Raw genomic sequence first — 15,922 nt, forward strand, 5'->3', positions numbered from 1 at the left:
CCCAAGAAACAGAGGGACGGACCAACTGGTATGTTCGAAAGGTACCAGTTTGGGTAATCATCCCTCCCTGGATCTGGCCTTTACCAGGGGGTACACACATGTCCTACTTGTCTACCCGGGTTGGGGAATTACGCATTACCCCATTACCGGCTATGTGTGGGAATGCGTGAATCGGCCTTCAGACACACACAGGGAGGAAAGAAAGTAAAAGGGAGGAACAAAGAAAAGGAAAGAAGAGAAGAATTCTCAAAAGCTGCAGTGGAGAAGAAGGTAAAGGGAAGAATCATGGAAAAGAGAAGGACAAAGTGCGGGCAGATACTTTACATCGTAGACATGAAAGAAGAGAAATCACTTCATTTGTTCACAAGCGTCCGTCTCTGGATGTAGGCGCAAAACATACTCCCAAAGAGAGGAAGAAGGGGTGGGGAGGGGAGGGGGAAGGGCAGGATTGGGGACAGGGAGGGTTGGGGAATGGAAAGAGAGCCACACGAGCTTGGGGTCCTGTGCTCGCCACGCATGTATCCACAAAGGAGTTGTGAATCCCTCGGATTCGCTGGCACCTGCACGATTACAGCAGCAACCCTATGTCACACGCTCCCAACACCGTGCACAGGAGCTGCCCATGCCCCTGCTCTCCCCGGAAACCACAGTACGAGCATGAGCACAACAGCGACCACCCATGCATGCACCGCTGTTGCGGCGCATGCATGGGTGGTCGCTGTTGTGCTCATGCTCGTACTGTGGTTTCCGGGGAGAGCAGGGGCATCTTCAGTCAGCTCCAAACACTCCTCCGTGCAGCTGGCACAGGTGTTTTACTATTGAAAGTGGGGAACTGTGTTGTAACTCCTTCAACTGCCTCCACCTGTAGCAGTAGACGACAGACTGCGCAGACCCAGAACCAGTGATACGCGAAGTACTCCCCAGCCATGGTACCACCTCATCCCACCCCTGCCCCTTTGACAACGCCCTTGGACATGTCCACCAGAAGTAGAGCTTAAACGGCCAAACTTTTCCAGACACCACACACACTGAACCGTCACTCGGCCAGTCTCTTCTTCCACTTCAACAAGGCAACACCTCCCAGCCACACCATCAGCAGCTTGTGGGCGCAATGCCATGTGGCTCCTCGTCATCTGCCGTACTTCGCCAGCATATGCGTGAACAGAAGGATTCTTAATCCGCATCAGTCTTTTGTCATGGTTCGTTTAACGAGACGAGTGCTACTGTGTTTTCTGAACTGCTTTCCCATGAAGGCTTCCATTGACTGCCAGTGTACAAAGCCTGATGCTGGATACCTGGGTGATCAACTCACAGAATGAAAAGGACGACAAGACATACTGTATTAATTACAGATCCATCCAATTATTACCAATCACTCACAAAATTCTCTCCAAGGTGTTACTCGACAGACTAGAATCAGAAATTATACAAAGGTAGATGAATACGAAGCAGGCCTCATAAAAGGAAGATCATGCACCAAACAGATCTAGAATCTGTGAACACTCCTGGAGATCAGGCAAATGAAAAACACTGTAATCAAATTTGTGGACTTAAAGAAGGCTTATGACTGCACAGATGGGGAGACACTCTTTAACACACTAGAATGATGTGGAATAGACCAGGGCTTCACAACATACGTGCTTGCGGAGCAAGCTGTGAGCAGCAAGGCGCGAGCACGGAGCAGCGCGAGCACGCTACCCCCCACTACCGGACCAGAGCGGAGAGTGGAGAGAGTCACGTGGGGCACACAACAGCTGCCGCCAGTCAATGTAAATCCGCGGCCACCTGCAGGGATATCACTCAGGAATTATTACTGCGACAAATGAAACAAATAAAGGAGAATGTACACGTGCCACATAATTTTATTAGCTTAGTGTATGCCTCTACATTCGTTTTAATTTGTGAACTGTTACACAATAAAAGGTGTGGGATTCTCGGTTATCTTGTACTTTTTGCCCTTTACAATTGCGTCTATGTTCGGAGTAATTGTTCTTGTGCATTGTAGGCGCAGCGTGCAGTTTAAATTTCGATCAGACAATGCGTTTCTCAGGCGCATCTTGTTACATTTCATTGCAGAGAACAGTTGTTCACAAACATACGTGGAACATTGATATTATTGTAGCCGCCAGTTTGTGCAAACGAGGAAATCTATCCTGAGGGAAGTGTATTAGAATTCCAAAATGTTTTTCTTGTTCTGAAATTTGTCTCTGTATTCTCTGTCACACTGCAGGTCAATAATTTCAAGTTGCAGCTCAGGACGAATCTCTTCAATATTCGCTGAATATGGAGAGGAGAACAGATCAAAATCACTGTCTAGAGCTGTCAGATCTTGAAAGCGTTGATCAAATTCTTCCTTAAGGGCAACTAAACTATGTGAATAACATTCACAGTCTTTGTGAACATCTTGTGTGGATGATAATTTAGGAAAATGAGCTAGATTCCCTGTTTCCAGCTGACTCACCCAAAGTGTCAATTTCATTTTAAAAGCTCGTATTCGATCTATGAAATGAGTAATTAGCAGATCTTTACCTTGTAGTTAAATGTTCAAAGCATTCAGATGGCTAGTTAAATATGCTAAGAACGTGAGATCACATTTCCATGAAGGCTCTTTCAATTCAGGAACACACATGTTATTTATTTCCATGAACGTATTTAACTCATCTAATAGGCAAAAAAATCGATTTAATAATTCGCCACGACTAAGCCAGCGGACCTCGCTGTAATAAGGCAGGCTACTATACTGGCTTTCTACATCGTCAAGAAAGCTTTTAAATTGCATGTGTTGTAGCCCTTGCTTCCTTATATAATTGGTTGGTTCAAATGGCTCTCAGCACTATTGGACTCAACTTCTGAGGTCATTAGTCCCCTAGAACTTAGAACTAGTTAAACCTAACTAACCTAAGGGCATCACACACATCCATGCCCAAGGCAGGATTCGAACCTGCGACCGTAGCGGTCTCGCGGTTCCCGACTGCAGCACCTAGAACCGCACGGCCACCTCGGCAGGCTATAATTGGTTGTACGAACAACAACTCTCATCACATTTTTTCGAGTGATACTCTTTGCACATAAGTTTTCCTGGTGGATCACACAGTGAACGCCCCTTATTTCATTCGCCACGGTCAGTTTTTGCATTTTCTCCTTCAACAGCGCAACGAAACCTGATTTTTTTCCCTGTCATCGCTGGTGCACCGTCTGTAGGCACTGAAACTAAAGAATTCCACGACAATCCTATATTTTCAACACTTCCTTCAACACTACTTAAAATATCACCTCCGGTTGTAGTGTTCTTCATGGCTACTACATCGAGGAGCTCCTCCCTCAGCTGAAGGTCTCTATTAACACCTCTAATAAATATGGCAAGCTGCGCTGTTCCAGTGATATCAACACTTTCGTCCAGAGCTAGAGAATACGCCATAAAATCTTTACAGATATTTGCAAGCTGGCTCTGGACATCGTCTGCCATGTCCTGTATGCGACGCATAATGGTCATGTTAGATAATGGCACAATCCAAAACTGTTCAATTTGAGATGGACACAAATGTTCCGCTGCAACTACCAAACATTCTTTTATTAAATCGCCATCAGTGAAGGGGCACAGGGATTTTGCTAAAAGCAAAGCAATTTTGTAACTCACTCTGAGAGCTGCCTCAGTTGATTTTTCTTCGTCGTTCAGATCTTCTTCGGATAGCCTCCTTTTAAGTTTAATAACTTCCTGGGCACGATCCGGTCCATCACATTTTCCACTTCCGTAGTCTTTCGCGTGGTACGATATATAATGTCGCTGCAAATTAGATTTCCTAAAAGAATTCAGCGTTTCGTGACATACTAAACATTTTGCAACACCATCTTTTTCTGTAAACAGATACAATTCCTCCCAATGGGGGTTGAATTGCGAAAGCATTGTTGGGGTTACGCAACAGTGACTTGAGATGAGTCTTAACCAGCGAAGTGACTCTTAGAGCTGATCGTAGTACTTTAAACGTTACACAGTCGGCGCGAATTCAATAGGCCCTATTCAAACGTGCGCGCGCATTTCCCTCCCTCCCATCCCCTCCCTGCCTACTCCGCGATCTTGCACCTGCTCGCGAGCACGTGCCTGAGCAGACGCGAGTACTCTCGCTCAAAACCGGACAGTTGTTAAGCCCTGGAATAGACAGAGAAACTAGGGCACTTGTAAAACAGACACTCACAGGCAGCACACCGAAAATCAAATTCATGGGAGGAATCTCAAAATCATTTGAGATGCACACAGGTGTCAGACAAGAAGGTTGGCTCTGACAGCTTTTATTTGACAGTGTCTTTGACAAAATTATTAAACGATGGGAAGAAAGTAAATGTGATTCAGTTAGGAAAAACACGTGCAAACAAAACAATCATAAATTGCCTGGCAATTGCAGTGTCCTGGAAATACTTGGCAACAGTAGAGAAGAAGCACTGGACCACATAAACAAGTCTTTGCTCAAAGAAGTCTACAGATGTATTACGAGAAAAACACAATACATGGAAAGAAAGAATACCAAGACAAGTCATGCACTCAAAATATGAAAAGGCTAAAAGAGCCGAAAAATTTATGTATCTAGGGGAACATACAGTAACACAAGGATCAAACATCGAAAGAACATAAAAACTTCAGAAAACTTACAAACTCACACGAATGCATTACAATGAAAGAAACATATTCTGACAGGCCAATCCCAGGCACTAAAATGCAGGTGTACTACCAGAAGCACTGTACAAGTCAGTAACAACCATAAATGGAGCATCAGGAACCACAGAAACAGACAAAATAGAATGAAAAATTCTCAGAAAAATTTATGGAGCAATTTGCAGAGAAGATGTGAGGATGAAGAGACCAACCAAAGGATTATACAAACACACAGACAACACCAGAAAACATCGACTAACATTATGAACACACAAATATAACTAACAACCACAGATTCAATTTAAAAAAATACAACTGGCTCCAAGAAATAGAAGAAGACCTAAAACAAGCAGGAATCAACAGGGAAATGAAAAAAAGATAAGAGGCAAATTAATAAACAAAATTATGAACACAAAATTTAAAGTAAAAGAAATGAAGAAAATATGGACAGAACAAAGGAAACAGGAACACAGTCAAAGAATTAAGAGATTTTGGAATGAGAAAAATAGACGGAAACAAGAAAAAAAAAATTGAATAATCATGTAACACTGCTGTGAACACTGTCTAATAATAATAATAATAATCAGTACCTTTGTCTCAACAGTTACATTCATAATTCTTGGAATACACGTTTCCTCTTCAATATTTCGAGTATATTCAGCTAATGATAGAAGAACATCTAGCTCAGCAAGACATTTCACAGCAGTCATCCACATGTTGGTCCTTCAAACAAAAAAACATGTAAGTCCAGATTAGAATAAAAAATCAATATCTGACATTAAAAACTTACAACAATTAACCACATTTAAATAAACTGTTTAATTAGGCTGATTGATTTCTTATTATGCGGCAAATGTGATTGCTTTGTTGTCATTTGGAGTTTTCAAACAGCTTCATTCACAAACTCTGCGACGCTAGTTTCCCCTACGGACTTTTACTCCTCGTATACTCATACCTCCCAATAGATGCTTCAACACTGACGTTCAACGACACAGTATACAAGCTGGAGTACTCCGAAGCAACATCCTGTGGCCCCTCTTCGTTAATCTACACATGAAAGATATTCCAGGTACACAAAACACAACGGTTGCTGCACGGATGGCACCACCATCCTAGTACAAGAATGGAAACCATCAAACATCTAATTACAATTAGACACAACACTCAGAACAGCTGAGCTTTGGCTGGAATGATGGTGTGTTACGGTAAATGTCGCCAAGACTGAATCAACAACATAAATACCAAAACTGCAGACCAATAACCCTACACGTATGCCCAATACATTTCTCTGAGAGAGTCAGGTACCTTGGAGTCCGGCTGGACTGGAAACTAATCTGGAGGGACCATGTACTATATATTTCCAACCTAACACACTTGAGGCTCAAACCCAATGCTTAACAGGCAAAGTGCACTGAAGAGGAGGGCACTGAATCCATTTACGTGACACAGATTGACCTCTGATGACATATGCAGCTCCGGTCTGGAGTTATGCAGCTCCAATATGCCTGTGCCATCTACTGGTGATACAGAACAAGGTGCTACATATCATAAGCAGTGCTCTGTGATACACTTGCACTGCGGACCTTTCAATGAATACCGCCCTGAGACAAGATACACTACTGGAAACACTTAACCGCCTATGGTAAGCAAAGTACACAAATAACCCAAATATAGAGCAACAGCATTTCAGCAAAGCTGACTGGCACAGCCAGTTGAATGTACACAGCCACACAACAGGCACAGCAAGGATGCCAATTTGCACATTAAACACAAACAAAACCCACCTAACACTACATACCGCACCATTCATTTTATGACCATTCGACCACTCACATGATGACTCTGGCACATTAGAGGTATGCAGACGCCGCACCTCACATCAATACTGACACACACTCTTTGTGACAAATATAAGCTAGGACACTGGTACTGAGCACTACACAATACCCAATAACGAACCACAACCTCACATGATCTGTCACATAAAGAATAGCTGTCTTAATGTCACCAGAGTGAACTTGCGAACATTAAAAACACAGTTTAATCTTAGTTTAATTATAAACTATACAATAAACTCAATTATATGAGCTAAATCCTGTTTAACTAAACAATAATAAAATAAAATTTCATTATATTACTCTGTTATCACCTATAAGTGTTACCCACAGTAACGACCCACTGTAAGCATCAAACAGTGCAGTTGCATCATATCCCAGCCAACCGTTTACTCTACTGCTAATTATCTCAAGACAACTGCTTCATTGTGGGATCGTAACTCAAGAGTCTTTGTAATTTTCTTGCAAGGATCATAAATTCTCTCTCACCTGGCTAAGTGTTTATTATTGTATATAACTGCTACTCACTTGGAAGTATGGCAGTACAATTTATCACTGTGCTAGCTGAATCAATAATTAAGAAAAAGGTGCAGGCTCATAACTGTAAAACAACAACAGAATGGTGCAAGGCAATGTTATTTGTGGATGACGCACATTATACATAGGCATGCCTGTTTGAGGATTAAATATTTCCACTGTTCTTTTATGTTGTGCCTGTCTGCACCTCCAAGCCTCCTCTAATATGGTTAGTAGCAATCTATCCTTCCCGTATTATTGTTACACCATACTGAACTTTTCACTGATTAATGTCACTAGCAACTATCTGTGTTCCTGATTCGCCTCTCAAATTACAAACATTTGAGTGTTTAACCTACAAACAACTAATGGGGATCACTACGAGAAACAGGTTGACCTCATTCTACAACAATCTTTTCTTGGGCCGATATGAAGACGCATTCCTAAGACGCCCTGACTCAATTCATATTTATTGATGGTATCACTGTGGTCTGGATTCATAGTCAAGATGAACAGCATTTTCTTCAACAGCTTGAAACCTTTTCTCTACTCCAATTTTACCTTGACTTTTTCCTATCACACAGCCACCTTTCTTGACATTGACCTCCATCCCACTAATGCTCACAAGCAACCTCAGTCCATACAAAAGCAACCTAAAAATAACAATACCTTCACTTTGACAGCTACCACATCACACAATCCATTCCCTATAGCCCAGGCATCCTTGGAAATCTTACCTGCTTCATCACTTGAATCCTTCACCACCTGCGCTGAGACCCTGTTCCGTACTATCCTCTCCCACAAGTACCGCACAGATTTTGTCCGCAAACAAATCTCCCGAGCAATCTCCTGTCACCCTCCAAGAAATACAACTTCCGTTTGGAAAAACACTCAGAAACAAGCACTTTTTACCCAAACATATCCTGGCCTCTAATCCCTCCATGCATTATGTCATTGCGAAACCTACGAATTTTGTTAAATTGAGGACTGAAATGAGGTTTTCTCTCTAAAATCCCTTTCACACCACTTACAGTTGCTTCTGTCACCTTTCCTCCATGATATTCTTGTCGAACCATTCAACATTATCAAACCATAATCACCATCACAATGTTCCTCACTGTAATTGTTCCTGCTATGAAATCTGCCACACACACCCCATTTTCAAACACTTGTTCCTAGTCCCACTACTGATCAATTCCACATCATGATAGACACAGCATCATGTGAAACCATGTAACGTGTGTTTATTGCACCACTTTCTAGTAGTATGATACATTTCCTTAAATTCAGTGTTACAGAGGTCTTGTCATTATGTAATTAAATAATGTTTACTTTTTGGACTGCAGTTTTCATTTCTCTAAGCCTCTTTAATCCAATTCATCTGTGATGTATCTTAAAAGTGGGAAGAACAAATTATTTACTAACAACTTACTTCGAACTGAATTTCTGGAATATTTTCTTGTTTATTCCATTAATTGCTTCCTTTCTCAAATCCTCTAAGTTTGATGCCTTTGCAAGGAAGCTCTGAAATCATATGAGAGAGGTATCAGCAATGATTATTTTAAGTAATTTATTGAATTCTAAATTATGTTTGCTTATCGTTAAAAATAAAATGAATTTACATGCAAGGAAACAGACAAGACACACTGATTTGAACTACTTTGTGACGGACACATGGCAGTGATGGCCAGTCTTATGTCTGCGGCCATAATAGTTTGCACCCAACTGATTCTTAAACAATGTGCTTCTTCTCTTCCTTTTCCAGAATTACCGTAGTCTACCAGCATATTTCCCCTTAGAGTTTCAACTCTTATGCAGTTCGTGTAATTTAGCACCAAAAATATGTATATTAAGTTCCTGTTAATAACACTTATCTGCTTCCTGCCAATTTTGTGCCTAGCGAACCTTCAAAACTGTTGACGTTACTCTGAAATTAGATGCATTTTCTCTTGATATTAACAGCAGCTGCAGAATGATTCAGAGATTCCAATTCTGTATTCTTTTAGTGGAGACAAATGTCCACTCCAATTTATATTAAACTGATTAACTACTAAAACCAAGGAATAATGATTTATATAAATTTTCAATTATTTACATTCATGCAAATAGAAATAAAATAACAGAACACTTGGTTTGTTAAGCTGACAAGGATTAATATTAACCACAAGAGCCATTAATTTTATGGCCACATTATAATAAGAAAATAGTTTTCTTGGAGAAGAATAACTAAATAGTTTTTAGAGAAAGTTTGGATGTGTATTTGAACTCACAACCTTTCTATAACTGATCCAGTGCTTTTCACTTTCATTAATGCACAGACAGTTACATTAATTTTAATTTTATTTATGTATACTGCAAACAGAATGCAAACTTAAAATCCTGTGTGTCTGATCTGACGAATTGCAGAAGAAACTTGAAAGATATAAATGAATTCAACATAGTGCGTGGACAACTTCAACTGTGGTGCTGGTGTACAGTGATTTACCATGATTATAACACGGCTTTCCTTCTGCCCCTAAAATCAATTACGGTATGAGAGCTGCATTTCATGTGCAGTAACAAATGATTTAAATAAAGTCCGCCGAATACAAAGTGCTGGGCAACCACATTTTTCAATGAATGCTCTCTGAATTAACTGCTGTAAATGTCTTAATTTAAAATTATTATACTAACTATGAGCACTAAAGGCCAGCTACAATGTGAAGCTATAAGATGTGAATGAATCAAATGTTTTCAACCAAACTGTTTATTTATGATTGCATGATAAGATTGCGAATCTGACATTTTTGTGCACTTAACCAAAGTTCTATCTTTAACAGTAGATATCGTTTTGCCTGGTTTGTAGAAAAATATTTTAACAGTGGCAAATGAAAAAATCATGGCGTGTCTAGTACTTCTCCTCTCCCTTTCCCTCCCTCCCTCCCTAGGCAGCCTGTCTCTTCCCGACCTCTGCATCCCGAGCCACTTGGCAAGGCTCTGCTGCTCGTGCCCCCTGAACACACAACACAGAGAGCACACGGAGCCCAAGAAACGGCTGTGATTGGCCGACATCAGGCCTCTACCACTCAACCCACTGAAATGTCAATCACAAAGTAATTTTAATGAGAGTATAATCAAATTACTATATATTTCACAGTCTTATATATGTTATGCAGCCTTAGAATGAATGCATACATACTGAACATTCAACTTCAAAAATACTTTGTACAGTACAGAAATACAATATTCCACTTATGCTTTGAATTAAAATATTAAAAAGCAATATGAGTGATTCTGAACTTTTGGAAGTTATATCATGCATACAGAGACTATAGAGCACCTTTTTGTAAACAAACCTCACTTCCACCACCACACTCCATCAACTCCTGATACTGCCAGTAAAATACCTGATGTACATACTTAAAAAGATAAAGCAACACCTCTTTTAGCAAGAGATCAACAGGGATTCATTAGGATTGATGTGAATAAACAAGCAAAGTTTTTGTGAATTGTACCAGTGCACTGTTAACCCAGTGTGTGATAATACTGCATCGTAAGTTTTGCGTAGTGTCATGTCATTTAATCTTAGTTTTTTTCTGTAATAATATATTCTTTAGTAATGTCTTCAGCTTTTTCTCCTCTCCTACTGCTTCAGCCGCCGCCACCGCCGTTTGACAGTAATTTCCCAAATGGTCATAGTACATGAGACTATGTTACATGCCTTCCCCTCTGGCACATATTCCTTGTTTCATACTGCAAATCATGTTCACACTCATTGCACCTGCTCTGTCTATAATCACTAACCCTTATTGATTTATAAAATGTGGTTAAAAAAAGTGAGAAATGTTTGTAATTGGAACTACAGCATAACCCCACTTTTACACTCCCGGAATTAAGTTTTCCCAACGTTTACAACATTTTTTTATCTCTCATGTCAAATTTCCTATGTCCACAATGTTAATTCATACCCGATTTTGCGACAACATATTTATAATTTTCCTGCAATTTACCATTATGAAGAAATGTCCGTGGAGAAAAACTGACGTAAAATGATGCTGGCAGGATGTTGGCCGTCATGTAGTGTTTACAAACATTATGTGGCTTAAGTTTCTTGACACCAAAGTGCTCTACTTAGCGGATTTAAACCGGTAAATGTGTAAAAGTTGGAACAATTCATGCTGTATCTCCTGCCGCTGCCAAACTCTACTCTGCATGGCGGCTGATAGGAGTAACTAAGTTCATACGTATAAGGGTATCGTGACTAATCACAACCATTTGCAAGGTGTCTCTACAGCGCATGTGCAGTTTTATGATTTCTGTAATCATCGACACACCTCTGTTGAACTGTGTTTAGTGTGTTTCGTCTTTTGGCCGCTTGTAGTGCTAGTTGACACCTTCATTCAGTTTGCGTTGCTCAAATGTTTTTGGTTTAAATACAGAAACACCGAGAAAAGATTCTCGAAATTCACTGTGTTAAGCAGAAAAAAAGTATGTAACTGACACAGTGATTCATTATTTAAATAATGAATGGCAGCTGCAGGCGTTCCAAAAACATCGATAATTGTGTATGAAATTGAGTGCAATGTTTCTGCTTCCCAATCATCAGTTCCCACTACATCAGTGGTTTTTAGTAGATAATAAACCATTATTAGATAATGAACAAGTCCCTGAAATGAGTATTTTGATGCCTATTACTTGCACGCTGTACTGTATACATGAAGTGCAAAATTGCAAGGGGGTATCCTGTACATAACTTTTACAGCTTAAAACGTTATTTCCCGCATTTTACACAATTTTTTTTGAAGTCCCTTGAAAAGAGTAAAAGTGGGATTTCACTGTATTTTGATTCGGGAACAATGAGACAAAATGTCAGGAAACACAAGACTATTATTTGACAAATCCAGCTGGAACCATGGCAACATTGGGAACAGTCTCAGTGAACTGGCTTGGGGCAGTTTTGTCCCAGTCAACATAGAGGGTACTGTACCACAGGGTGATTACCACATAATTCAAGCATGGCAAGTGGCTATGGATAGTATTTTTGTCGATAAATACAACAACTTGTTATTAATGTCACTCGCTATGCCATTCAGGTTACTAACAGTAGGTACATGAAAAAGACTGAGCATGTCAGAAAAATATAATATGTCTAATTTGATGACGTTTAAATTTGGAGAGGAAGGATCAGTGTTGAGGAGAGAGGGATCTGAGCATGTGCCACAAAGATAATCATTCCCAGTTCTCTCTACACACACACTGTCGATATGCATAAATGCACTAACAGGCAGCAATTTCTACCAACATTACAAAAGGCATAAGAATATTCTAATTCTGTATAAACTTCATAGTTTTGTCATCCAAGAGCACAGCTTCAGGAGCAGCAAACAAACTATTCGCAATGTAATTATATCTAGGGTATTTGGTTTGGAAAGGTGTCAGATAGTATGAATCACGGATAATAGTTGTGAAGAGGAATTCAAATGGGTGGCAGTTTATTTAGATTCTCACACACGACAATATGAATAACTGCTAACAAACTGAGAGCAATCAAGTATTATTGTTGAATAAAAGTGTTGGTTAATATTTAATTGTTGCTACACATTTTAGAGGTGATACTGTTGCACAGTGAGAAGACAACCAGCTGCCGCTGCAGCCATATATTCTCTTTCACTCTGAACCCCCCCCCCCCCCCCCCCCAAGCCTAAACATAAGGAGACTAACTGGTTTGATCATGACCACCTGAAGTGTGATTCAGATAACTTCTGACTCTTGGCAGTTTTGTACAGAGCAAGTTGAGGGGAACGGTCCTTCCAGCATGAACCTCAGGTTGCACGCTGACTTTCACTGCCCAGCCACTTACGAGCTGTCAGTAAAGCAATGTTAAGTAAATAACAAACAACAATACTGAGCAGGAACCAATCTCCACTTTCTTCCACTGGTTTGGTGGAGTTTCTCTAACACAACACAGCGGTATGGCACACTGTCCATTACTACTGTTAAATTTGGGAGAATATTTTTGTAGCAGCAAATTGAAAACCAATGCCATGAAAACTGCAGCACTTCTTTTCTCACCACAATCACCTCACTTTCTGGGAAAAGACAACAATAGACAGTACGGAATAAGGCCTCGAGCTGAGCCAGTTCAAAGGACGATTACCCTGTCACCCTTTCCTCTCCTATCGGTGCCTTGTTTCTCCTTAGCTATCTTGGTTATTCTCCGGTACTACTACTTTTATTTTCCAATATTTCGAGGAGAAAATGACCTGCTGATGCCTCATCACTCTTGTCTTCTTTATCTCCTTTCTCCTTCTGATACACAGCACCGCAGAACTGTGAATATTAAGTGCAGCATAAGTTCAAAGTCACCTCACACAAAACATCTAAAATTGGCTTCCTGCTTTTGCACTCCAGTTGTCTGAATTCCCTTTCTGATTCAGTGGCTGAGAAGCTGGCTAATGTGTTCTCAGATGACCTCTACCGCAACAAACATCATCTTGAGATGTAGCATACTGCTACTAGAATGACACTAATACGACAACACTAGTTCCCAGGAACATCCTACAACGAACGAAACTCGTCTAGCTTCAAGGTGGAAACCAGATGACGCTATGGTTGGCCCGCTAGATGGTGCTGCCATAGGTCAAACAGATATCAACTGCGTTTTTTTTAAATAGAAACATCCATTTTTTATTACACATTCGTGTACTACTTACAGAAATATGAATATTTTAGTTGGACCACTTTTTTCGCTTTGTGATAGATGGCGGTATAATAGTCACAAACATATAAGTACGTGGTATCACGTCACATTCCGCCAGTGCGGACGGTATTTGCTTCGTGACACCTTATCCGTGTTAAAATTGACCGTTTACCAATTGCGGAAACGGTCGATATTGTGTTGATGTATGGCTGTTGTTATGGTCTTCAGTCCTGAGCCTGGTTTGATGCAGCTCTCCATGCTACTCTATCCTGTGCAAGCTTCATCATCTCCCAGTACTTACTGCAACCTACATCCTTCTGTATCTGCTTAGTGTATTCATCTCTTGGTCTCCCTCTACGATTTTTACCCTCCACGCTGCCCTCCAATACTAAATTGGTGATCCCTTGATGCCTCACAATATGTCCTACCAACCGATCCCTTCTTTTAGTCAAGTTGTGCCGCAAACACCTCTTCTCCCCAATTCTCCTCATTGGTTATGTGATCTACCCATCTAATCTTCAGTATTCTCATGTACCACCACATTTTGAAAGCTTCTATTCTCTTCTTGTCCAAACTATTTATCGTCCATGTTTCACTTTCATACATGGCTACACTCCATACAAATACTTTCAGAAACGACTTTCTGATGCTTAAATCTGTACTCGAAGTTAACAAATTTCTCTTCTTCAGAAACGCTTTCCTTGCCATTGCCAGCCTACATTTTTATATCCTCTCTACTTCGACCATCATCAGTTATTTTGCTCCCCAAATAGCAAAACTCCTTTACTACTTTTATGTGTCTCATTTCCTAATCTAATTCCTCCAGTATCACCCAACTTAATTCGACTACATTCCATTATACTCGTTTAGCTTTTGTTGATGTTCATCTTATATCCTCCTTTCAAGATAGTGACCATTCGGTTCAACTGCTCTTCCAAGTCCTTTGCTGTCTCTGACAGAATTAGAATGTCATCGGTGAACCTCAAAGTTTTTATTTCTTCTCCAACGATTTTAATTCCTACTCCAAATTTTCCTTTTGGTTCCATTACTGCTTGCTCAATATACAGATATAATAACATCGGGGAGAGGCTACAAGCCTGTCTCACTCCCTTCCCAACCACTGCTTCCCTTTCATGCCCCTCGACTCTTATAACTGCCATCTGGTTTCTGTACAAATTGTAAATAGCCTTTCGATCCCTGTATTTTACCCATGCCACCTTCAGAATTTGAAAGAGAGTATTCCAGTCAACATTGTCAAAAGCTTTCTCTAAGTCCACAAATGCTAGAAACGTAAGTTTGCCCTTCCTTAATCTTGCTTCTAAGATAAGCCATAGGGTCAGTATTGCCTCACGTGTTCCAACATTTCTACAGAATCCTAACTGATCTTCCCCAAGGTCGGCTTCTCCCAGTTTTTCCATTCGTCTGTAAAGAATTTGCGTTAATATTTTGCAGCTGTGACTTATTAAACTGATAGTTCAGTAATTTTCACATCTGTCAACACCTGCTTTCTTTGGGATTGGAATTATTATATTCTCCTTGAAGTATGAGGGTATTTTGTATGTCTCATACATCTTGCTCACCAGATGGTACAGTTTTGCCAGGACTGGCTCTCCCAATGCTGTCAGTAGTTCTATTGGAATGTTGTCTCCTCCTGGCACCTTGTTTCGATTAAGGTCTTTCAGTGCTCTGTCAAACTCTTCACACAGTATCATATCTCCCATTTCATCTTCATCTACACCCTCTTCCATTTCCATAATATTGTCTTCAAGTACATCGGCCTCGTATAGAGCCTCTATTTACTCCTTCCACCTTTCTGCTTTCCCTTCCTTGCTTAGAACTGGGTTTCCATCTGAGCTCTTTTCTCCAAAGGTCTCTCTAATTTTCCTGTAGGCAGTATTTATCTTACCCCTAGAGAGATAAGCCTCTACATCCTTACATTTGTCCTCTAGCCATCCCTGCTTAGCCATTTTGCACTTTCTGTCGATCTCATTTTTGAGGCGTTTGTATTCCTTTCTGCCTACTTCATTTACTGCATTTTTATATTTTCCCCTTTCATCAATTAAATTCAATATTTCTTCTGTTACCCAAGGATTTCTACTAGACCTCGTCTTTTTACCTACTTGTTCCTCTGCGGCCTTCGCTACTACATCCTCAAAGCTATCCATGCTTCTCCTATTGTATTTCTTTCCCTCATTCCTGTAAATTGTTCTCTTATGCTCTCCCTGGAAAGTCTGTACAATCTCT

General features: G+C 40.4%; 1 protein-coding gene across 1 annotated transcript in view; it reads right to left on the reverse strand.

Annotated features, from left to right (window-relative positions):
• The window catches only part of LOC124802784 (DNA mismatch repair protein Msh6), a 307,253-nt gene that overhangs the window by 64,269 nt on the left and 227,062 nt on the right, over positions 1-15,922 (reverse strand). The window contains exons 22-23 of the mRNA XM_047263784.1: positions 8,432-8,523; positions 5,239-5,371 (exon numbers count right to left, since the gene is read on the reverse strand). Coding sequence (XP_047119740.1) covers positions 5,239-5,371; positions 8,432-8,523 — 225 coding nt within the window. The remainder of the gene's footprint in view (positions 1-5,238; positions 5,372-8,431; positions 8,524-15,922) is intronic.

This window comes from Schistocerca piceifrons, chromosome 6, assembly GCF_021461385.2.
Source record: "Schistocerca piceifrons isolate TAMUIC-IGC-003096 chromosome 6, iqSchPice1.1, whole genome shotgun sequence".
In the NCBI taxonomy this organism is placed as follows: Eukaryota; Metazoa; Arthropoda; class Insecta; order Orthoptera; family Acrididae; genus Schistocerca; species Schistocerca piceifrons.